The sequence below is a fragment of the Papio anubis genome, chromosome 16 (assembly GCF_008728515.1).
Source record: "Papio anubis isolate 15944 chromosome 16, Panubis1.0, whole genome shotgun sequence".
NCBI lineage: Eukaryota > Metazoa > Chordata > Mammalia > Primates > Cercopithecidae > Papio > Papio anubis.
Window position 1 is genome coordinate 10,774,625 of NC_044991.1, and position 25,666 is coordinate 10,800,290.

General features: G+C 41.5%; 1 protein-coding gene across 6 annotated transcripts in view; it reads right to left on the minus strand.

Moving 5' to 3' along the window:
* The window catches only part of GRAP2 (GRB2 related adaptor protein 2), a 78,774-nt gene that overhangs the window by 52,066 nt on the left and 1,042 nt on the right, over positions 1-25,666 (minus strand). For 2 of the 6 annotated variants that reach the window (XM_021921576.2, XM_021921575.2), the window contains exon 2: positions 19,706-19,858. In XM_021921576.2, coding sequence (XP_021777268.2) covers positions 19,706-19,801 — 96 coding nt within the window. In that variant the 5' untranslated portion in view covers positions 19,802-19,858. Of the gene's footprint in view, positions 1-19,705; positions 20,035-23,907; positions 24,054-25,323; positions 25,468-25,666 lie in introns of those variants that run through there. The other 4 variants (XM_021921574.2, XM_009217338.4, XM_021921577.2 and 1 more) reach the window with 4 other exon arrangements.

Sequence of the window (25,666 nt, forward strand, 5' to 3'; positions counted from 1 at the left end):
GTGCGCGCGCGCACGCGTGTGTAGAAAAATTAAATACCCATTTTTTGTATTCTTTATTCTGGTGAGTTGGCCTACCAGGTCTTGTCCTGCTAATGAGACAGTAAGTCGTTTTGATTTTTTTTTTTTTTGGCTGTCAGGGCATGCACGGTTTCAGCATCCACATGTGTGTGTGTATTTATAAGACCTGACAGGAATCGAGCCATATTTAGATATTATGACTTTACCTCCAGAGGGACAGAACTTACTCTAGGGGTTGAAGAGTCAGCATCTCCTTCCCTGTTATTTTTTCCAAGGCAAGCTTGTTTAGCCTGACTCCGGGCACACGCAGTGGGGTCACAGTCAGCACAGAACGGGGGCAGCATGTTCTGCAATTCAAATGCAACTCAAATGCCTGCACCAAAGAAAGTCAACACTCATCTGATGAGTAGCAGAGAGGCGGCTCCAACACTGAGCTGTGCCCCGGCTGCAGGAGGCCTGGAGGCTGGTTCAGGAGAACTAGGCAGCCCAGCAGGAGCCCCGTGAGAAGGGTGGGAATGAGTCACCAGACTTTTCAGGTTGACTGAGGTGACATCTGTTGATTTTCTTTGAATTTAGATGTGTTATCAGTTCACACATTGGGCATAACGGGAAGATGAGTGAACATTTTCTTGATAGTGCCTGACCTTTAGCAGGGTTGTGATAAGATGTGGGATAAGATATGACTCTGCAAGAATATGCTGGACAGTGTGTGTCCCCTAGTGTGTACCAAAGAAGCGGTGGCAGATGGACCCTCTTGGGAGAAAACAGTGTGACAGGCCCACTCTCTGTTCTCTGACAGACACAGTTGGCCTGGGTGGATATTTACTATCTTAGGGCATGGGGAGGAACTGCTAATTTGTCACACATTGTATTCATGGTCTGGGAAAAGCCCTTGCTTTTTTGACATTGGGTCCTCCACTATAACCAGACAGATTTTGAAAGCTGTGGTTAAGAGTTTGGGTTTTAGGAGTTCATATAATCTCTCTGGCCTCAGTTTCCTCGTGCTTAAGATGGAAACAACAATGGCACTTACCCCCTTAGATAGGAATAAATAGACTAATACATGTCAGGTACTTAAAACAATATATATCCAGCATTAAACTTGTATTTACATGAATGCATGCATCCTTATTTATACAACTTCATATCTATGGGAGGACTTACTCCAATGCTTGCTCAAAATAGATGCTTGGTAAATATTTGTTAAATATTGAAGGAGATAGAAGAATGGATTTAGTGGGGTACCTGTATGGCTATCTGTTCTGACTTCTCAGTAACCTGTAATTCAAGGATAGACAGGTAAAACTGGATGTTAGATTTAATCTCTATTGAACAATATTTCAAAAAAGGGTAGTTTTCTGCAATCATACATCTCTGAAGAATAGATGGAAATGGAGATAATGAGTTTGCATAAAGACTGTGAAAGAAATGGCATGAAGAATTGACTTGGTGAATGTCACATGTGAAGGACAGGCAGCAAGGACGATGACTCTAAATAAAATAAAAAACAGGGTCTAATATAATTAGAAACCTTAAAACTGCAAAACATATGTTATTTGTGAATCTACAAAAATAAATACATATAAAAAACAGGAGTCAAATCTCTGACCTGTATTGACCTTCTCTTGGTTGTTGTAATAACGATAGCTTAGAAATAGAAGTAAAATGAAAAGTAGAGTGTTTAGGAGCTGGTGCAGTATGACAAGAGTACCTTAATATTAGATTAAATTCTATAAAATTACCACTTTTGGGGTAAAAAATAGGGTCAGATATTGTCAGTATCTTCTATTTATTTTTATTTTTTATTTTTAGAGACAGGATCACACTCTGTTGCCCAGGCTGGAGTGCAGTGGTGCAACCCTGGCTCACTGTAGTCTCAAACTCCTGGCCTCAAGTGATTATTCTGGCCACCCAAAGTGCTGGGATTACAGGCATGAGTCACAGCAGCCAGCCCTCAGATACTGTTAATTTCATATGATTTGATCTAGTATATTTCAGCTAATTGTAGCTAAATCAAAATACTTATAGTGTCTTGCCTTTATTGCCTTTTAACTATAAAAATAAATTGGCCAATTTTATGTGTCTTAGCCTCCTTTACCTCTCAGACTTTGTGCATAGTAGGTACTAAACAAATGTTTTGTTAATTGAGTGGTGTTTTTGGTTATCTTCTCTCAAAAGTCAGGACAAAAATTTGCCACACTACCTAATGCTGAGACTGCCCTTAAAATATATTTACCAAAGTGTTCGCTTCACTTCAGTTTTCATGATTTAGATAAATCCTTTTTGTTCCTTGTTTGGGCAGCACTGGGAAGCTAATTAATACATTATTAATATATTGTAGAGGCAAACAAGACTCTGCTTGCTCACACAGCTATGACAAGAATAAATTCAGGTCAGAAATATTTTTGCAATTAAGGGAAAATGTTATTATAATGAGAAGTTATTTTTTAAACAATAAGACACAACTCAGTGTCCAAACATGGTAGAGACTTACAAATGAGGTGAATGGCAGAGTCAGGCAAGCCCTCTCCCGATGGTTCCAATCATTTAGGGCCTAATATGGACATCTAAAGTGCCCTGAAATGAACTTGAAATGATAACCTTTTGTGATCCCAGGAATGAAGAACATTACTATTCGTATGCGATTTCATAACAGTTGGGATTGGTGCCAAACTTAGGAGCCAGTACTGAAATAACTGAGCAGGAGGCATGAAATGGTTTTCAATTCAGAAAATAAAGAGCTTCCTCCCAGTAGAAGAGATGGGGGAATGTTCAGGGAGGAGTGTGAATAACCCATGAGTTATAGTACCTCTTTGGGCCTCAGTTTTTCCATATTTTGTTAACTACCTCCTAGAGAATATTCATTCTCTGTAACATCTGTTGTTGCAAGGATAAATCAGATAATGCCTAAAAATGCTATGCATTTCTTGAGGGGGGGAAAAGCTAGAGGCAGAAAATGTATTATTTTGGTTTTGGTTGACCCAAAGATGTGACAGCAGCCACATTACATAAGAAGAGTTCTAAGAAAATAGAGTTGCTTTCATTTTTTAAACAGAAGAACTACAATCTCCTCTCTGCTTGGATCCTTATACAAATCAAATATGTGAGCAAGAAAGGGCCTACGAAATCACCAATTTTAACTTTCCCCCAATGCCATGAATTTTTCTTAGAGATATTTTGAGCATGAAGCATGCACAATCCTGCTCAATTTTTGCCATCTAATGAGATCCCAGCCCCAGGTGCTGTGCTTCTACAATAATGTCTCGATGCTAATTACATTTTAGAATGGTTAGGGCAAGAATAGTTCCAAACATACTTGAAGTAATAACTAGTCGTATATCCAGAAGGTCAACAGTTCAATCAAAGACAGAAAAAAAATTAGCATATCTTAAGAAAGAGTTCAAGTGGTTTTGTGCAAGAGCTCTCATTTAAGTTTGCAAGTGCACTTAAAATACTGATAGAGCTAGGTAATTCTATATTTGCCTTTTTAACTCAGTGAAAGCTCCCAATTTCAGGGTGCAGTGTCTGAGAAAAAGAAGCATCTGGCAGGTGAAGGGGAGAGGCGTGTTGTTAGAGAAATTGGCTGGAGTTTCAGGTTAGGGGTCTGTGCCAGGACTGCGCTGCATGGAGTTGTAGAGACGGGGGCTTTGGGCTGCTGATGAAGGAAAAGAAATGATGCTAGAGAGCTTTGCACTGGGCCAGGGCTCTGAGCCAATCCTCTGTTACAGTAACAACACAGCGCTAATCCAGGAGCACAGTAAATCCCTCAAATAATTGTGTATCAAATCACTATCAACAAAATTACACTCTGCTGTCATCAATGCAGTTTCCATAAAAATGTCTGATCTTTTCCCCAACTTCTCAGTTTTAAAAATGATTTATAACGAATACCAAACAGAAGCAACTGGAAACTCCACCCATTGCTTGCTATTCTACATGACTGAAGTTAACTTTAGTTTAGAAGTGCATCACATTTTAATTAAAAAAAAAATAACAATTGAGTACCTATTATGTACTTGGTAATAGTTACATGGCTAATAGTGTTAAAGATGATTCCTAAAAAAAATAATCTGCCAAAACCATCAAATAAATCATTTCTGCTCCACCAAAGGTAAAGTATTAAAATAATAAAACAGCTCAAGGATTTTTTTTATGTGCTAAAAAGTGGTACTTTTTGTTCTGCAAGAGCCCCACACTCTGCACAAGAAGTTCCTTTCAGTAAGGGTGCAATGTACCCTGGCATTGTGTGAAACACAGTCTAAGAACTCGTGATTTCATGGGGGACCAACTAAGCTGGGAACCTAAGAATGACTTTGATACTTCGAACTATAGGAAAACCTTTAGGGAAAAAAATCAAGTTATAACAAAACTTATTAAACTCACTAACTTTTAAATAGGATGGTATCTTCTTACATTCAATTTAAAATAGAAAACATTTTAGGTCGGGTGCGGTGGCTCACACCTGTAATCCCAGCACTTTGGGAGGCCGAGGCGGGCGGATCACGAGGTCAGGAGATGGAGACCATCCTGGCTAACACGGTGAAACCCTGTCTCTACTAAAAATACAAAAAATTAGCCAGGCGTGGTGGTGGGCACCTGTAGTCCTAGCTACTCGGGAGGCTGAGGCAGGAGAATGGCGTGAACCCGGGAGGGGGAGCTTGCAGTGAGCTGAGATTGCACCACTGCACTCCAGCCTGGGTGACAGAGTGAGACTCTGTCTCAAAAAAAAAAAAAAAAAAAAAGAAAACATTTTAAATGTACAGAAAAGTACAGAGAATAATAATAACCATCTCATTACTGAGGGTTTTTACCAGTCTGTTTAACAGATCCTGTATCATTTCAGAGGGGTCCTACAGTTGCTCAGGCAGGAATTTTTCCAAATTGGAGACCAACCTCTGGGGACACAGTCTTTCTGCAGGATGTTTTGGGTCCATGGAATTCTCTCCTTGATCCTCTGCCATCCTAATTGAGCTGTTCCTTCCATTCACTTCCATTCACGGAGGTGATGAAGAGCTGCTAGGGGAGGTGGCTGCGGCAGATGCCAGGACCACCGCTGCCTTCAGCAGGTCACAGTCAATCCAGGAAGATCAATGCCTACATAAATAATTCTAACATAAGACTGAGTGCGGGAGAGAAAGAGATTCACTTCATCTGGGGCAGAGCTGGGAAAGGAGGGTGGGTTGGGGGTTAGCCCTTGGGGTCGGCTAGGATTTGGGAAGGTGGCGATGAGAGGGATGGGGGAGCTTAATCAAGAGGGAAGGACTTAGGTCCAGAATGGTGAGCAGGCAGTCCTCAGAACAGAGTGTACGCTCTCAGCTAAATGGGTGTGCTTTGGCTGGAAAAAATGTTAAGAGGCCCCTAGCTTACTGATGGAAGTGTCCATGCCCCTCCCCATCTTCTAATTTTCTTTTCCAATGATGCTACTGAGCCTTGAACTTTTACATATCATCCAGCTGCTTTTTAAACCCTAAGGTCATATAATACAGTAATAATTTACTTTTGGAGAGCATGTTACAGTTTACAAATTGCTTTTTGATACATATTATTACATTTGATCCACGTAACAGCCCTGTGACACCCCAGGCTCATCTCCACAAGTTCTTTCCTTTCAAAGTAACTTCTGCTTATAGAAACTGCCAGCTATAGAATCAGAAAAAAAAAATTTCCAATAGCAGTCTTATTGCGTTAGAAGCAGAGGCTGGAATAAAGTCAGCAATTTGGGAGAGACAAAGGAGAGGGCATCAGCATAGACAGAGATTGACAGTCCCGAGGGGATGACACGATTGTGGTTTTGGAAATGCAGAGTGATGCAGAAGAGAGAGAAGAAAGAGTGTGCTGCAGAAAGCAGAAGGTGGAGCAAGGTACAGGGTGGTGGGTCGCTCCAGGGCGGTGTGCTGGCAGGGAGCCAGTGTGGGGTCAATGCCTGCTCAACCACAAGTGGGACTAGGTGTTTACCTTGAGCAGTGCCCTGTGAAACTCAACTCAAAAATACAAAAGGGTGGCTTTCAGAACATGCGGATAGAATAAAATGATTTTTTTTTTTCTTTTGAGACGGAGTCTCACTTTGTCACCCAGGCTGGAGTGTAGTGGCATGATCTCGGCTCACTGCAGACTTCACCTCCCGGGTTCAAGCGATTCTCCTGCCTCAGCCTCCTGAGTAGCTGGGATTACAGGCACCCACCACCACACCCAGCTAATTTTTGCATTTTTAGTAGAGATGGGGTTTCACCATGTTGGCCAGGCTGGTCTTGAACTCCAGACTTCAAGTGATCCACCTGTCTCGGCCTCCCAGAGTGCTGGGATTACAGGTGTGAGCCACCATGCCTGGCCTAAAATGATTCTTTTTATAAGGTTGGGGAGGCAAAAGACCGTTTCAAGATCTGGGAAGGTAGAAATGCTCATTTCATTTGACGTACGTACGTTCTGTCACATCCCACAACACCTCATCTATTGTAACTTTGATAAACTGTTTTTCAGATCGAGTACGAAAGTGGTGCACTTTTGCGACTGCTTTATAGAACCAAAAACAACCAGGACACCATTTTCTGGTTGCAATCTACTTGGAATAAATCTCATTGATGTTGGATGCATCAACATATCCACTTAGCCTGCTGTCAATCAGTTTACTTTTCTACTTAGAGACACGATGTGAAATGAGATTAATCCAGTTACAGCAAAGTGAGTGAATTCAGTTGAGTAAATCCCTTCCATGGAAAAGAACTTTGTTTTGCAGCTCATTTGAAATGAAATCCACAGGACAGTATGATGCCTTCTCTGGAACTGAACAAATGCATTTATCCTAGTTTTATTTGGAGCTAAATTCACATTAGAGCTATCCCATTTGATGGTATACTCTATTGTTCTTAGGTGAGGGTCACAGTGAAAGCGTTTGCTGAACAACCAAAATATTTCGGTGGAATTTAGCCTGAGGACTAGTGCTCCAACTAGACTATGAGTGCAGAAAAGATTGACAACTTCTTGGAGAGAGAGGAGAGAGACTAATAAAAACCAACAAAACTGGGTATATTCTTTTATATTCCTCCTTCTTTGTGTTCCATGGCAAAAGGGCAGTCTGCACATAGCTTCCATTTTACAAATACATACTTGGTGGTAACTGTCTCAAGCAGGCAAGGCTTGGAGCAGGTCCAGAGGATAATGAGGGGATTAAAAGGTCGGGGAGAGACTCTCAGGGCAACACGCTAATGGAATTGAGATGCTTTAGCCTGGAAAAGGGGTGGCTGTGCTTGGCAGTTGCAGAGGACAGTTTATCATTACCTAACGTTAGAAATCACATTGTGTGCAGGGCGGGATGAAAGACACTCACTTTACATCCCAGGAAGAGGTGTTTAGGATTAGAAATGGGGAAGAAGTTTTGACTTCGATGGGTTATAAGGCATCCACCAGTCCTTAAGAAATCTTCCTCTGAAAATGTTAAAGTTGAAGAGCAGATAATCTTTCTGAAATGATTTAGGTGCACCCTGCAGTAGGGGAATGACCCCAGAGGACCTCTCAAGTTCTATTCCATTTCTTATCCCATGATTTTTCAGTGGCCACTGTCAGGACCTGGCTTACTTCTGGTCTACCTTTCTCCATAGGTGGGAGCCCTTGACCCCTTCCTGCAAGTCAACCGTGCTGTAGACTCAGCACTAAGCCTCTTCTCCGTTGGGAGGGATTTAAGCAGCTCACTCTAGCTGAACACTTGGCTGACTTGGCATGGGGTCATGCTTGCTGCTGGCCTGGCTCTGAGGCATCCCAGTTCTAGCAAGCAGGATTCTGCCTTGTTCCTGAGTCTTCATCTTACTGGATTTACCTGAAATCTGCCTGTGTACTCCTATGCTAATAATTGAAATTCTTTCTTGTTTTCCACGTCTAACATGATTTTGAGATCATACCTGGTATCCACTCTAGAACTGAAGCCTTCTCTCTCTCTCTCTCTCTCTCTCTCTCTCTCTCTCTCTCTCTCTTTATTTCTCCCACACCTCCTCCCACCCCTCCCGGAGCTCACACCTGGTGTTCAGTCTCTGAACATTAGCCCTGTCCTTTTTTCTTTTTTTTTTTTTGAGATGGAGTCTCACTATGTCGCCCAGGTTGGAGTGCAGTGGTGCAATCTCTGCTCACTGCAACCTCCAGTTCCCAGGTATAAGCAATTCTCCCACCTCAGTCACCTGAGTAGCTGGGATTGCAGGCGCCCGCCACCATGCCTAGCAAATTTTTGTATTTTTAGTAGAGACGGGGTTTCACCACATTGGCCAGGCTGGTTTCAAACTCCTGACCTCAGATGATCCACCTGCCTTGGACTCCCAACGTGCTGGGATTACAGGTGTGAGCCACCGTGCCCAGCCTTTTAGCCCTGTCCTCTAAAGCTGACTGCCTTTGTGCACGGAGTACCACTTGGCAGTGGTCCTAGATGTCTCCTTTCATCTGTGGCTGGATTTTCCATTCCCTGCCCCTCATAACCCCACCACCGTCACTCCGGCCACTGCCGGTCTATTTGTTCTTTGCCTGGTCATATAGTGACATGCCACATGACTCTATTTTCCTATAGTGTTCTATGGTATATGGTTGCACATCTGAGTCTTTATAAATCATACACTGGTGTTTTCCAACCTTGTCACTATTGACATTTGGGGCCAGTTAAGTCCTTGTTGTGGGGGCCATCCTGTGCACTGTAGGATTCTGAATAGCATCACTGGCTTCTACCCACCAGTAGGTCTTCTCCCCGCAAATTGTGACAAAAAATGTTTCCTGGCATTACCAAATGTCCCTGATGGGGGTGGGGGAGAACCCCTGCTCCACAAAAACCCAGAAGTACTTTTTTTTTTTGGAGACAAGGTCTCACTCTGTCACCCAGGCTGGATGGAGTACAGTATCTCAGTCATATCTCATTACAACTTCAAAATCCTGGGCTCAAGTGATCCTCCTGCCTCAGCCTCCTGTACCTAGGACTCCAGGCATGCATAACCATACCTGGCTAATTTTTAATTTTTTTGTAGAGATGGGATCTTGCTACGTTGCCCAGGCTGGCCTCAAACTCCTGAGCTCAAGCAGTCCTCCCACTGTGGCCTCCCAAAGTGTTGGGATTACAGGCGTGAGCCACCATGCCTGGTCGACAAGAGTATTTTAAAGCCAGTTAACTAGCTGAATGTATAAACAGAACATTTGAATCTGGTAACATTTTAACTAAGGTCTCTAACCTTTTAATAAACACCAAATGGAAGTTTGTAAGGTTTGTATCACAATACAAGGTCTACAGTGGGTAAAATGGGGGTGAAAATCCCTTTACTCTAGATCTGTTCTTCTCAGATTTTATTGTGCATAAGAATCACCAGGGGAATTTTTTCATAGTTAAGATTCTGATTCAATAGGTTTGAGGCAGGGCCTGAGATCCTCACTTCTAACAGCCTCCCTGGCGGTGCTGGCTGCTGCTGGTTCTAGGATCACACTCTGCTACAAGTGCCCAGGCCCTGGATTAAAAATCACGTGAAAGGTCGGGGAGGGGCTATTGGAAAATTAATAATTATAGGGTCACAAGAGCAACATCACAATACTTATTAGAACAGCAGGCTAGAAAAATTTGGATGTTCCCTGCACCTTTCTATAAGGAACAAAAAAACTGCTCTCAGGGATATGTTTTGAAATATGACATTTCTATTAGCTTGAAATTATAAATATTATACAAGTTACTTGTGAGCTCTCTGCGCTGGCAGGGATGAAAGCCTACGAACTTCTAAGCTAGCTTGGTAAGTCTTTTAGAGGTTTCCAAAAGTCTGACGGAAACCTAAACTCAAGATCTTTGTAGTCCCGTATTACAAACGGAAGAGGGTAGGGTTGAGGATGGGGCTGGGGGAGGGGATGGAGGGAAGAGAGTCATTGTAAACGAGTCTTGCAGATATACTTTATGGCACTTGCTCACATTACAAATAAGGTATAAAATGATACTGACCATCACATGATGTTACTACAACCAAAAATCAGATAATCCAGCATATTTTTAAAACGTCTGCAAAAATGAGGTCATTAACTTTCATGTGTAGTGATTAGGATAATCGAGTCTTCCGAAAGCTGCTGAGAGCCTAAAATAAACTTTTTCTCCCCTCGTCTAATGCTGCCTCTGAGTGACATTTCCTTAGGGTTTTGCAGACATGGAACTCATTGTTGCATATCCTCACTGCAGGGAGGAAATGGTCATTCACACTTATTCCTATCTTACTTAGGAAGACTGAGGCCCACTAGTTTGTCTAAGGATGCAGATTCGTCCAGGTTTGCAGAGAATTTATGGATAGGAAGGAGACAATGAAGTTCTGGCCCTTTAGAGGCCAGAGATCCATCATGAGATTAGCTGCACCAGCAGGTAAGTACTCACCTGCAGGGAGGGGAAGCTAATAGTCTAGCTCTGAAAGATTTGGAGAAGTTGTTATCAAAATGATCAAGTGGAATAGAAATAAATGACTTCTCATACTCTGTCCTAGGGATTTTTTTTTTCTTAAATCAACAGTGTAAGTACAGAATAAGAAAGATCTGGCTGGGCACGGTGGTTTATGCCTGTAATCCCAGCACTTTGGGAGGCCCAGGCAGGCGGATCACAAGTTCAGGAGTTTGAGACCAGCCTGACCAACATGGTGAAACCCCATCTCTACTAAAAACACAAAAATTAGTTGGGCCTGGTGGTGCTCACCTGTAGTCCCAGCTACTCAGGAGGCTGAGGCAGGAGGATCACTTGAATCCAGGAGGCGGAGGTTGCAGTGAGCCGAGATCATGCCACTGCACTCCAGCTTGGGTGACAGAGCGAGACTCCGTCTCAAAAAAAAAAAAAAAAAAAGACAGAAAGAAAAGAAAGAAAAAAAGATCTGGCTTAGTAGTAGTGCACAGGAACTCATGGGTTTTAGTTGACCAGAATTTCAGTATGAGTCAGCAGTGTGACATGGATGCCAAAAGGGCTCATGCAATGATGGGCCATATTAATAGAAGTATAGGCTACAGATCAAGGGAGGCAACTACCCCATGGTGTTCTGCATCCTCAGATCACTCCTGGAGAGCATAGCTCCATTCTGAGCCCCCTGACTTAGGAGAGGCCCTATACTAGAGTCCAATCAGAGGCGAGTGCTTAAAATAATGGCAGCATGCAAAACTGCCTCATAGGAGGAGTGGTTACAAGAACTAAGGATATTTATGCTTGAAAAAGAAGACTTTGAGGGACATGATTGGAAGCAGGAGAAGAGCAGGCTATTTGGGAAAAGATCTTGAGGTAGTTGCCAGTGGCAGAAGTTTAGTTTCTGGATTCCCCACGGAAACTTCACAAGGCCCTTCTAACTCTCTGTTGTTTGCAAAATAAACAGATCTTCAGCAAAGAAGACCCTGTTTCCCTTATGATTTCCTTGAAGTATAAAGCTTTGTGGATGCATTGATGCCTGCTTGCTAAACCATCTCTCTCAGCCTACAGATGCACCTCCTTCAAGAAGTCCTTTCTAAAAATCTCCATCTTGAGCCGTTTTTTAATCTCCTCATCAGGAGTTTTGCATTGTGGTAGCATTTTTTTGTTCGTTTGTCTATCCTAGTTTCCTAAATACACCGTTCATTCCTTAGGGGAAAGGACCCAATTATATACTTTTTTGCTTTGATTTCCCTAAATGTTCTCAGTACATCTGCATACCTGTGAGCTAGGGACTGAGGGAATTTCTACAGACGGTAGCCAAAAGATAAATTAAAGTAATCAGACAGGTAATTTTTACAGCATCTACAAGATGGAGCATTACCGCATGCTCTCTTGATGATAATAACACCTAATTGACCCTTCACTTTATGAAATAATACGAGCTGACAAAGTAGGCTGTATTGTAAATCTCCCTTACATCTTACATTTAAAAATGGAAGTTGTGGAACTAGGCTGGAGAAAAACAAAGTCTGCTCTCTAAAAGCTCAGTCTTTTTTGTTCCAGGTATTGGGAATTTCTTTTCAGCTGGGGGATTCCTTGACCTCACACTTTCTTCTTCTTTGATTATTTGGATACTTACAGGGTACCAAGTGTCAACTCATAACATCTTACAGTACCTGGTTTATAAAACGGATTAGTAGACTTTTATTTAAAAATATTGATCTAGGAAATAAAAATTCCACAAAATGAGTTTGTTTACATAAGAAAGCATCATGTTCTGCGTTGTACACAGGAGACACTGTTGGGGGTAGCGACCCATGAATCTTCGAAAGTCTCTTGTATAGCGGGTTAAAAATGGCATAATTTCCCTCGAGGACAGAGGAGTCGGGGAGGCACAGTGAGTCATCTGTGAGGCTGAGCAGAGAACACAGAACACAGGAGCCGAGCTCATGCTCTGTCACTCTCATCACCAGTCAGTTTAACCTCCCACAGTCCAGTGACCTGACACGGTACGGAGCAGATGATACTCTCCGTAAGAAGTTGATCTAACTCCACTTGCCAGCCTGAAGCACACTTAGAAAATCTGAAGCACAGAAAGACTGAGACACAGGACCCCAATTTCCTATCAACACCTGTTAATCACAAATATTAGCCCTTAGCTTGGATGACTCCAAAGGCCAAGGGAGAGTGGTGATGTCCTCTCCTAGTCTCAGGACTTCTGCACTCACAGCTGCAGGCCCTCTTGTGAGTCTCCGACTTCCAAGAACAATTCTGGGACACTCAAGGATATAACTGTTCGTAATGAAAAATCAAGGAGAAGGTTTTGTGCCTTTTGAAAGGTATAACCTCTTTAGAAGGATAAGGGTCTATCAGCCCAAAATAAGTCCATCAGCATTATTTACTTCCATGTGACTCCCTGAACTACCCAAGAGGGATAATAAAATCTCATGGGATGTCTGCCCGATGCAGAGCACAGGGTTAGAGTATAATTGCTGCGGACAGTCAGCCCTGCAGCAAGTGAGGCACCCAGCAGCATGACACCCAAGCAGCCCACAGAGGTACTATTGAGATGTTTGTAGTTTCTGATGAGACTTGGACATTGCAAGGGAATCCGTTAAGAATTAGATGTCAGCTCTTATGCTGGGTGAAGGGTCTTGCCATCTATGGCAGAAAAGATCATTTCCCTCTGTTCTCAGACCCAGTGGGATTAGGCAATTTTCCGCAGAAAATCAAAGGGCTTCAGAGAACACACAGTCTAACCTCTCACTTGACTGAGGAAGAAACTGAAGCTCAGGGAAGTTAGGTGACTTGTTTAAGATCACGTGGGTAGCTTCTGGCAGAGCCAGAATTCAGCTTTCCAGAAGCCCAGCAAGGGCTCCTGCATCTCCAGAATCCTGTGTTTGGACCAGTGTTGTGGAAGGGGCCCAGGCTACAGTGTGACAGGCTTGGTGCTAAGTCCCGGCAGACATTAGCAAATTACCTTGAGCAAGTCCCGGAAACTCTCCAAGCCTTGCTTTTCCCACTCTGCAGAATCAGAGGTAAAATCTGTGGTCTATCTACCTCAAAGATCACAGCCAGATCAAACAAGATAATGATAACTCTTTTTATTTACTCATTTATCTTTTGAGACAGGATCTCGCTCTGTTGCCCAGGCTGGAGTGTAGTGGTGTGAACATGGCTTACTGCAGCCTTGACCTGTTGGGCTCAAGGGATACTCTTGCCTCAGCCTCTGGAGTAGCTTGGACTACAGGTGCGGGCCACTGGGCCTGGCTATTTTTTAAAAGAATATCTTGTAGAGATGGGGCCTCACCATGTTGCCCAGGCTGGTCTCAATCTCCTGGGCTCAAGCAATTCTCCCACCTTGTCCTCCCAAAGTCACTGAGCCTGCACGGCAACTCTTTTTAAAGCTCCATCAGGATCAGTGTACAATAACTCTAGAGAAAGAAAATTTTTCCTATTGAGGATATATGGATGGACACCAGGTGATTTATGAACATATGTGCTATGGATATCAGCATATTTATGGTCAATTTAAAGTACTGATATAAGGTATTAGATTTAGACAATTTTCTTAGTTGTCTCAATGTATGGTTGAGATTCTCCTGCTAGTCTTACCAATTTAATGATCTATATTTTCAAACAAATCTGTTTAGGGGAGGAGAGCCTTTTCAGCTATCAGACTTTACATTTTGTTTTATAAAGGGTTAAACTCTGTGACCTATAAAATGATGAACAGAAATTTCAAATTACAAGGCTTTCCACCCCACTTTGTACCTCCCTTGTAATATTTCCTAGTTATTTAGAAAGAGTTTCTTTAAAATCATATTTAACAAGAGAACTATCTACTTATTATTTACTGAGTTCCTACCGAGTTCCCAGCAGTTTGTTTCTAATATTTTCCCATAAAGCACTAGATAAAAGACACAAATCATGAACCATTTGTAGGCCGACACATTAAGCCGGTGGTTCTCGAAGGCTGGGGAGTATGGAGAAAAACAAATGGAAAAGTATTATTCATGACCAATTGATCAATTAGGCTGCTTTTCATTAAAAAACATAAAAAGGCAGAACCAATTTGGCAATGACTGTGTTAGAAATGCAAAAAAAGAACCATTATTAATGCTGGATTTTTTTCTTCGTATTTATTTTTAGTTCTCTTTAGAAAAGTACACTGGAGAGCTTTCCGTAATGGCCACTGAAGGAGTGGATAAGATTCTACCCCCCGCGGTGGAACCCTTTTGTAATGCTAATTTAGGAGCATGGACCAATACCTCGTTTATACAGCTTTTTCTCAATACAGTTTCAGAAGCCACAGGCTGACTTATGGAATATTTGAGTGTATGAGATAACCAACCAGGGAAGTTACCTACTAACAAGAGTCATCCATCGTCTCCTAAGGAAATCCACTGTGGCCTTTAATAAATCTGACAATGGCTTATACTCTTGTGCTTTCATGGTAAAATCTTATACAGTACAGGAATGTGAAAAATGAGAGGAATTTTTTCCCTCCTAATTATATCAAAATATCATCTTCCACCCCGAGGCTCTGAGGTCCCAGGTCTCATAACTCCCCTCTTGTATTGCTCCTTTCAGGGTTATTTTCCCCCCTATTACTTCATAGTTCTCCTACTCTTTGCAGTTCCAAGTATTTCATGTTGAAGGTTTCTTGTACAGAGCCTTAAGCTATGTAAATGTAATAAGAGTACTTATCTGTGTTTAGTGGAATGCTGTTCTTATTCAGATGAATGAAACCTTAAATGTGTTTGGGTGGCAACCTCCTGGATTTTCAATAACTTCAAGTTTGGGTGTGTGTGAGGGCTACTTCCAATCAGCTCCACTTGTACCACTCCTCACTGCATGTGCCCGTCATCAGAGAGAGTGCTCAGGAACCAGACAGCCTGGGTTCAAATCCCCGCTCCAGCAGGTACTAGTTAAGTGACCTTGTGCAATGTACTAGACCTCTCTGTACCTCAGTTTCCTCATTGTGAAAAAAGGGTAATATTAGCACTTTCTTCACTGCACCATTAGGAGAAGTAGATGAGTTAGTACCTACAAAGTATTAGAACAATGCTTGGCAAATAACAGTAATAACAGGCACTGTTTTAGGAACTTTACATGTATAAATCATTTACTCTTCAGAACAATCCCACAAGATAGGCACCATTATTAATCCCATTCTATAGCTTAAGAAACTGAAGCACAAAAAGAATAACTTGTTCCAGTTCACTCGCTTAGTAAGTGAAAGACTGGGCTCACCCGGAGGCTGTCTTGGCTCCACAGCAAGCACTCAATAAACGTTATCTACTATTATTATTATTACCTGAACTTATGCACTCAATAAATATTTCCAGTTGCTCTTGCTGCTGATCATGAAGAATTTGCATGTCGATTCCATCTTCAAAGTGTATTAAAAATATATGTGAACTCCAGTGAAATAATCAATTGAGGCAAAGATTATTACCTAAAGTCACTGGGTGACAGTTTGTCGAGAAATAGGATATTGCCACAGTGCCAAAGTGTTTATGAGATACACTTTGAGATACCCCCTGAGACTACTTGCTAATTGCAAAGGGTAAAAAAGTGCCTTTACAACAAGAGATCCCCTGAGCAAGATCACAACCTCAAGCCCTGATCAAACTTGGCATCACACACAGTGGAACAACCTGGCATTCTGTACCTCCTGATAAGATGTAATATGGAGCACCCAGTGGTACCTTGCAAAAAATGTTCAATCAAAATCAAATCATGCTTTTAGTACTAACTTGGAGCTTACAGGAAATAAAGTAGGTAGAGGAACAAACTAACCATGAGGCAACAACAAATTCAGAAACTGGGACCTGGTACAAGAGAACTGGCTTAATCTTTAAAAACATCCAATGTTGAAGAAAGAAGTATGAGACCCAACTGCAAAATATGTTCTTATTTTTAAAAATTAGATTTTTTTAAAAAAATGGTATAGAAGACATTTGGGGGGACAAATGGGGAAGGTTAAATCTGCACTAGCTATCAGGTGATATTAATGACTTACTGTTTATCCTCTTAGGCCTAATGATGGTATTGTGGTTAGATAGAGGAATGCCTTTATTCTTAGATGAGTACTGAATTATTTCAGAGTGAAGTATTATTTTATCTGCAACTTACAAGTAATTCAGAGAGAAATAGGTATAGATGGAACAAATATGGCAAAAAGTTAGCATTCGTTGAACGTAGATAGTGAGTACTAATATTTCAACTTTTCTTTATGTTTTATGTTCAGTTATTTTCTCACTATATTTTCTTTTTTATTTTTATTTTTGAGACAGGGTCTTACTTTGTTGACCAGGCTGGAGTGCAGTGGCACGATCTCAGTTCACTGAAACGTCTGCCTCCCAGGTGCAAGCAATTCTCGTGCCTCAGTCTCTCAAGTAGCTGGGATTACAGGCACCTGCCATCATGCCCGGCTAATTTTTGTATTTTGGTAGAGACAGGGTTTCAGTGTATTGGCCAGGCTTGTCTCCAATTCCTGACCTCAGACGATCTGCCTGCCTTGGCCTCCCAAGGGCTGGGATTACAGGTGTGAGCCACTGTGCCCAGCCGTTCTTCACTGTCTTCTTAAGGAACGTCTTAACATTTTCTTTGGAGAGCATGTAAGACTTTTATCATCATGTACTTTGTGATAGTTTAATTCTCTAAAATTTTTGTTTATAAATGCATATTTAAAAAGAAAATCTTTAAAAATTATTTACTGAATTCCTACTGACTCAAGTTTATTGACACTTAACGTTAACACTGTTGAAGAGGACTTGGTGCCTAGTGCCAGGCCTGGCATATAGTAATTGATCGATAAATGTTTGTAAAATGCTTATCTGTTAAACAGGGCCATGCTTTCTTAAGAATTTTTAAGTGGAAAAGAAAGGGCAGGCCAGGTGCGGTGGTTCACACCTGTAATCCCAACACTTTGGGAGGCTGAGGCAGGCGAATTGCTTGAGTTCAGGAGTTCAAGACCAGCCGGCGCAACATGGCAAAACTCTGTCTCTACTAAAAATACAATATTAGCCAGGTGTGGTGGTGTGCACCTGTAGTCCCAGCTACTTGAGAGGCTGAGGTGGGAGGATCACTAAGCCCAAGGTAGTTGAGTCTGCAGTGAGCTATGATTGCACCACTGCACTCTAGCCTGAGTGACAGAGTGAGACCCTGTCTCAAAAAAAAAAAAAAAAAAAAAAAAAGACTCATGAGACTGTGTTATTATCATTATTATTATTTATTTTTGGAGATCCGCCCACTTCGGCCTCCCAAAGTGCTAGGATTATAAGCATGAGCCACCGCACCCAGCCAAGGCTGTGCTATTTCTTTACAGACCAAGGTACGCTGGGCAAATACCTCAAAAGGACAAAATGGGGACCTATCGACCCTATTGTTTGATTCAAACAACTTATAAAGATTCTTGAACAAGTTTTGAGTTTGTTTTATAGGGGCACAAAAATGAATAATCTGCCCCCAGGATTATCCAGCAGCAACTGTTACTTATTTAAGAAATCCTGATGGAATCACACTTACTGACACATTTTTCCAACGACTGCAGACTTTTCTTGATCCAGGAAAAAAGGGCAAGTTCTACTCAAGTTTAGGCATGAACCCTGTCAGTCATCAACACCAGTGGGTGTTATTATCTGGGAATCAATAAATATGTTGGAACTAGGATCATTTTCAGCTCTTCTAGAAAGCAATAGTTCTAAAAGAGATGGCTTCAGGAAATAAGTAAGAGACATTTTGTATAAGATGTTGGAAGAAAATGATCAAGAGTCAAAGAAATAACTAATGATGACATTGTCTTGCATTTTTATAGTGCATTTTTCCTAAGGCACTTCATATCTATGTTAACTCATTTATTCTTACAATATCCCTACGAGGTAGACAGAACAATTGAAAGGGATTTTCACCAGGCCTAAGACGTCGGAGATATTCAAAAGGATATTGTATTAGCAACAGAAATATTTCTTCATATTGAATAGATTGATCATCTCTTTCTCCTCTGCTTCAGTAAAGTCATTTTTTAAAAAGATAAAATCTATTACAATTTGGGGAGAATAAGATTTCAGTTTACCACATGGGAGACACTCCAAGTTTAATCTAAAAAAGCAGTTTTATTCAATAATACAGGGCCACCTCTCTTTTACAAAAAAACAAAAAAGGGTATGAGTCAGATATTTTTCAAATTTGAAAATTAAATATACTTAGGTGGTCCTCTATTTACACAGTGTTCCTTATTTAATAGCAGATGGTTTTGTAAAGAGGATCACTATAAAATTATTTTATAAAGTTTTATATACAATACTGGATTGTTAAAGGAGAGTAACTTCTGCTAAATGCTCTTTCTGAAACCAAAAATAAGAAACAAAAAGGACCCACTAAAGAACTAAACCGTTAATGACAAACGTTGCTGCATAGAACAAAAGATTCTTCGACCTGAAGTTTCCCATCCTCGGATAACGTAACGAGAGCACACGAAATTTTTCCTATTGGATGTTTAGATCTAAAACATTTCCCTCTCCTAGTTTATCTAGGGATGTATATGTTCAATAGTGTGCAAATTATGTTGCATATACCTTATTAAGAAGGCCTAATTCCAGGTAGGTAAATACGGTAATTTTTTTTTGACAGTATACCTGTCAGCGCAATACGATACATTTTAAATTAGTGAAACCGTTGGTTGGTATGTTCAATCCTCATGTTCAGGAAGAGTTAGGACAAAGAACACAAAGCAGCTAACTTCAGACTGGATGCCTAAACCAGAGACAGTCACAGGGATGGAGCCTAACGGCTAGTACAGAGAGAGACAATACCCTTCCAAAATACACTTCAACATAAAGTCTTCTTTTTTGTAAAGGAATGAAAACTGGTGTTCTTTGTATAGGTAACAAAAATGCAAACAGAACTAGAAATTTAAGCAAAGGGAGAAATCCTGATCTCAGAGTGCTGGTGTTCATCCATCACTGCTCAGCCCTCTACCACCCCCTCCAACCCCTTCCAATTTGGATTAAATCCTGACCATGGTGAAGTAGAATTTTTACCTCTGTGATCCCAAGGTCGAAAATCTTTCCCTGAGATGCTTCTGAAGCCAGTTTGTGGAGATTTTTGTGTTATGGACTGGGTAAGGAACAAGCGTTCTCCCAGTTCACTTGATAGAAGTCAAATCCCATCACCACAAACATTGTCACGGCAAAAGGTTTAGAGACATTAGCTGATGGAACTTAAAAGCAGTATTTAGAGAACTAATGAGATTCATTTTAATTAACTCATACAAAATATATGTACAGATATTGTATAATGACATACCTTTTGGAAGAGAAGTGGTTTGTTGAATTTATGTCTTGGCTTTGATGCTGAGTTATTAGAATCCTTTCTGGCAAGAAGGAAGACGAATTCAAGCATCAGAATTACTGCATTTCAGAGTACGGATCCACTTTGTGCTGTCTTCCATGTACCACTCTGAAAGAGGGTGCAAGTTCACAGATCCATTAACTGTGCCTCCTCCTCCCCACCTCTTACTCCCTCCTCCAAACTAACCCTAGTCAGCCCTGCAGCCTGCAGGCAAACCACACAGGAACTAGCACATACGGGGCTTCAGAGAGTTGGGCGTGAGCCTTAGATTATGTGGTTTTGTTTTCTTGCTGCCAGTGTTGAACTAAAATGCAGGAGGTTCACTGAAATACTTTTGCTTCTTTATGCTAGGTTTCAGTTTTAACAATATCCCTCCTGAACACTTATGTTCACATAAGAAAATTTCTAGCCCTAGATATGGTCCATCAGCAAGTCGATCTTAAGGAAAACTCTTATTCTCTTAGTACAGTCATGCACCCCGAGGAACATTAGGGCTTCTTGGGGGAACTTATTTAAGAGCACCCTTGATCACTCACAATGTTAAAATCCCAGGGAAGATGCTTTGTTCATGCGCTCAGTCTGTAATATTACTCTTGACAAAAAAAGAAGAAACATTCTGAGCTGGGATGACTTCTCACCCCAGGTTTGCCACAGTTCAGCATGAGTTGGAACCAGTTCCTTCGATTTCTGGGACTTCAGTTTGTGTTGAGTCTTGGACTGAAGGCTTTTCGGGATTTAAGACTTTCCATTGACCTTACATTTTGTTACCTTCAATTTCCTTAGTTCTTACCTTTAAATGTACCACTCACCCTTCCCCCTATATCAAATGCAACTTGTGAAGGCCTCTTCCTTTCTCTTTGCTCTTGCTAGAAAATGGATTGCCAACGTTGCATCTTTTACAGAAAATTAGAGACATTGCTACTTGCTAAGTGGTGCCATTCAGAGTTTGGGAACTGGATCCAAGATGAGGAGGGAAATGTTGGCTCACCAGAATGTTCCTAGCACTAATCCCTGGAATACCAAGAGGGCAGTGTCAAGGAGAGACTCAGTTTGGGTTCTAAAATTTAAACTTTTTCTGCGATGTGAAATGGCATCCTTTTCCATCTCTTGACTTCTTTATATCTAAACCTTGCTTAAAATTTACTTTCTTAAAACCTTTTCCTTGGTTATAATTGCTCAATATTTTTATTGAAATAGAAAAGAATCAGCCGAGTGTCATGGTGATAGAAAATGCTCAGTAAACATTTGTCGAATGAGTTAAAAGAGGTAATTTTCTGCCCATAACTCCTTTTTTTTTTTTGGGATGGAGTTTCACTCTTCGTGCCCAGGCTGGAGTGCAGTGGCACGATCTTGGCTCACTACAACCTCTGCCTCCCGGGTACAAGTGATTCTCCTGCCTCAGCCACCCGAGTAGCTGGGATTACAGGTACCTGCCACCATGCCTGGCTAATTATCTTTAGTAGAGACAGTGTTTCACCATGTCAGCCAGGCTGGTCTTGAACTCGTGACTTCAGATGATCCACCTGCCTCGACCTCCCAAAGTGCTGGGATTACAGGCGTGAGCCACCGCACCCGGCTGTGTAACTCTTTAATAACAGGCTTTCTTCTTATTGATGCAAGTTTGTCAAATTTTCTTAAATCCTGGTTACATCTGAAAAGGATTTCTGCTATTTCCACATTATAAAGATAAAATATAAAAAATAACAACATCTTGCTACTTTAAAAATAATAACATCTCAACCTTGGCCTCAGAATTCTTCAGCCTCCTAAGGACCTTCTTGGATCATTACATTGAACAGCTCTATTGCCAAGTTTTTAAATGCTGAAATCCTCTGGCTACAGTCCTTATTCTTTGATAGCTCCCAAGTCAATGGTTTTGAAATGGTTAAAGGAGTCCCTAAAATTCTATGGTTGCAGAGTGGGAGCGAAGGGAAAATGCTGAATGGTATTCCACGGAAACCATTATGGTGTTTTCAGCTTGCACCCCAATGAAGAAGCTAATTTCGCACCGGGCACTACTCCCCAGGGAGCAGAATATAATCCTTCCCCTTACAATCATGGGACAGATTGCAGAACAGAAAAATCTCAAAGGCAAGTTATTTTGGTAGTAAGTACTGATTGACAGACATGTTATGTAGCACATAGTGGGAGAGAAGCAAGGCCACTTGAGTGGTTTATTTCATAATCGCTCTTTAACTGAACGAGAGCAAAGGCAGATCCTAAGAATAAAGACCCTAATATGAGAATGCCAGCATTTCAGTACTCACTATCATGATACACTCAGAGAAACAGCAGCAAGATGAGGAGGCTACAGTAACATGTGAAATCTGGACTTAGCCACAGTGGAGAAGTTTCTTTTTCAAACCATACTTTGTTTAATTTTTTTTTTTAATCAATTCCTTTTGAGGGATCATTTGTCTATATCTGAACTTCTGGGGGTTTTTTGTTGTTGTTGTTGTTTGTTTTTTTGTTTTGTTTTGTGTTTTGGAGACTGAGTCTCACTCAGTCACCCACACTAGAGTGCAGTGGTGTGATCTCGGCTCACTGCAACCACCACCTCCTGAGTTCAAATGATTCTCCTGCCTCAGCCTCCCAAGTAGCTGGGATTGCAAGCACCCGCCACCACACCCAGCTGATCTGTGTATTTTTTTGTACAGCTGAGATTTTACCATGTTGGTTAGGCTGGTCTCGAACTCCTGACCTCAAGTGATCCACCTGCCTTGGCCTCCCAAAGTGCTGGGATTACAGGCGTGGCCACAGTGCCAGGCCAATATCTGAACTTCTTGTCCATAATTATGCTTAATTTAACTTTATGGTAAAATGTGTACTTCTTATTCAATAGTATGAATTCAGACATTCTCTTTTCATTCATTCAATAGAGAAAGTTTGAACACCTATTCTGTGTTAAGCTTCTTCTAGGTTCTGGAAAAGTACCAGTGAACAAAACATAATCTCTGCCCTCCTGGATCTTACATTCTGGTAAAGGGAGAAACAGCAGGTACATCCGATGGTCATACTGTTAGGGAGAAAAATAAAATGACGCAAGAGTCACAGAGAGTGGGGCTGAGACAGGGGTTGTGATTTTATGTTGGGAAATCAAAGGACATTTGAGCAAAGTCCAGAACCAAGTGAAGAAGCCAGTACTTCCCAGATGGATATCTAGGGAAATAGCTTTTGCAGGTATAGGGAGTAGCAGGTGCAAAGACTTCAGGTGGAGGCATGTTTAACACAGTGAGTGAGGTGGAGAGGAGTTGGGATGGGGAACAGAGAGACAACAGAACATGTAGGGCCTTGCTGGCCATGGCGAGGCCTTTGGATTTTACTCTGAGTGAGATGGAAGCCAATGGAAGATTTTGAACTGGGGAGTAGTATGATCTGACTTGGGTTTTAAGTTTTAAAAGGGTGGCTTTGGCTGTCGTGTTGAAATTAGATTGCAAGGGAGCAAGAACAGAAGAAGAGAGACCAGTTGGGAGGCTATTGTTGGCCAGGTGTGGTGGCTCATGCCTGTAATCCCAGCACTTTGGAAGGCCAAAGCAGGCGGATTACTTGAGGTCGGGAGTTTGAGACCATCCTGACCAACATGGAGAAACCTCGTCTCCACTAAAAATACAAAACTAGCCGGGCATGGTGGCACATGCCTGTAATCCCAGCTACTCGGGAAGCTGAGGTAGGAGAATCGCTTGAACCCGGGAGGCGGGGGTTGTGGTGAGTGGAGATCACGCCATTGCACTCCAGCCTGGGCAACAAGAACAAAACTCTGTCTGAAAAAAAAAAAAAAAGGAGGCTACTGTCATAGTCCAGACCAGAGACCAGAGATGGTTGTGGCTTAGAACAGGATGATGTAAGTGGTGGGAAGTGGTTGGATTTTGAATATACAGGGTGATTGTAAAGTCTAGAAACATAGATAACATTATTGTATCTTGTATTAGAATATAGCATCAATAAATCATTTATTATCTAGACTGGGTAGCCACCTTGTATTTCAAAGGTAAGCTCGTGGATATCAGGAGAGCTGTGAGAGACAAAGAGAGGAGTTAAGGTGACTCCCAGGTCCATGGCCTGAGACCCTGGAAGCAAGGATGTGTCATTTACTGACAGGAGAGACCGTGGGAGAGCAGGTTTGGAAGGCAAGACCAGGAGTTTGGTTTTGGACTTACTGAACTGAGATGCCCATGAGACATTCCAGTGCAGAGGTCAAGGTAGTTAGATACATGAGTTTGGAGGTCAGGAGAGGCTGAAGAGAAAACCTTGAGAGTTGTCAGAATCGAAGAGTATTTACCGCTTTGCAACTGGATAACACTATCTGTGGAGTAAATATAGATAGAGAAGACAAGAGGTTAGAGAATGGGCTCCTTCAAAGTTGAGAGGTCATAGAATTGAGAAGGGATGAGACAAGGAGATGAGAAGGAGAAATGGTGTCCTGGAAGCCAGGTGAAGCAAACTGTGTTCACTTTTGTAGAATCCCAAGTTCAAAAAATTAAAGGAAAAAACCAATCAAGCTACCTTAGAGCAATATTTGTATTTAGTGGATGTTATAGTATTGCAACTAAATTGTGCCCCCAAATGGAGGAAAGCAGATAAGAAGGACCCCTTACATAATGTCACTCGAACAGGGTTAATTCCACTAAGTTGGTAACACTTGACACTTTTGCCAAGCCTAACCAACTCCCCCACTGTTTACTGGGACTTCAGTCTTTAATCTTACCCTGTCTCCTACTTCCCATCTGCCTCTTCAATCACCTTCTATATGCTGACTACTCTTAAGTCTATGAACCTAGGCCCAAATCCTCTTCTTTCAGTGATCTCTATTCAACTGTCCCCTGAACATCTTCACCTGTTGCTCCCAAGGCTCCTCAGATTCAAACTGTACAAAGCAGAATTCCCCATCTTTCCTGCCAACTGGCCCCTCAGATCATGTTCATCTTGGTGAACAGCAACAGTCATTTACATGGTCACTCCAAAAAGAAACTTACTCCCTGTAGACTCCTCCTTTTCCCTCATTGCCACATATATTTGGAGCCCGGTCCCATAACTTCTATCCTTTAACATTATATGTAAAACTATATGTGTAAGAGGAGAGGGAGCAGAGTGGAGATTCACACTGTGCCCATGACTTCTGCCTTAGTTATGGCCTTCATCACTTATTGCCTGAACTATCAGAACATTCTGTTCTTCTTCCAGTTCCTCTGCTTCCAATCTATTTTTTTGAGCACATACACAGATTTATTTTAATAGGAGAAAATGAATGAATTTAAAAACAAAAAAATTGGGATCTCTGACCTTCTCCAAATATAACAAGTAGACTTGTGTCTGAATTGCCAATAGAGCTTAAAATCAAGGACCAAAGATTGGTCCTTAGAGTAGGGGAAAGAGCTAGATAGGAGATTTGGGTTCAAGTTTCAGGTAAACTGCTTCTAGTTAAGTATCTCTGGGCAATTATTGTAATCTATTTGTTTTTCCAAACTCAGTTTAAGCTTACCTCCTCCAGGAAGCCTTCCCTGACTACGCAGATTTAGACAAGTCCCCCTTTCACTCCCATAACACTGTCTGCCTTTATTATGGCAACTACTTACAACTGCCGATTTATTCCTGCTTCCTCCTTTAGAGTATTAAACTGTAATTTCCTTTTAGTTTCACAGTTCAGCGTAGTGCTTGGCACATAGCAGATGCTCAATAATGTAGAATGTATGCATATTCCACAAACTCAGCTTTCTCACCTGTACAATGGGATAATAATGCCTACTTCTCAGCATTCCTTTGAGATTTACATAAGCTATGCATATAAAAAAACTTCATAAAATATAGCTCAACGTATAAAATACTTGTAGTTTGTCCCCCACTATTTTATAAAGTCCAAATACCTCAACATAGCATTCAAGGCCCTGAACAATGTTTTCCAGGTCACCTTTTCGATTT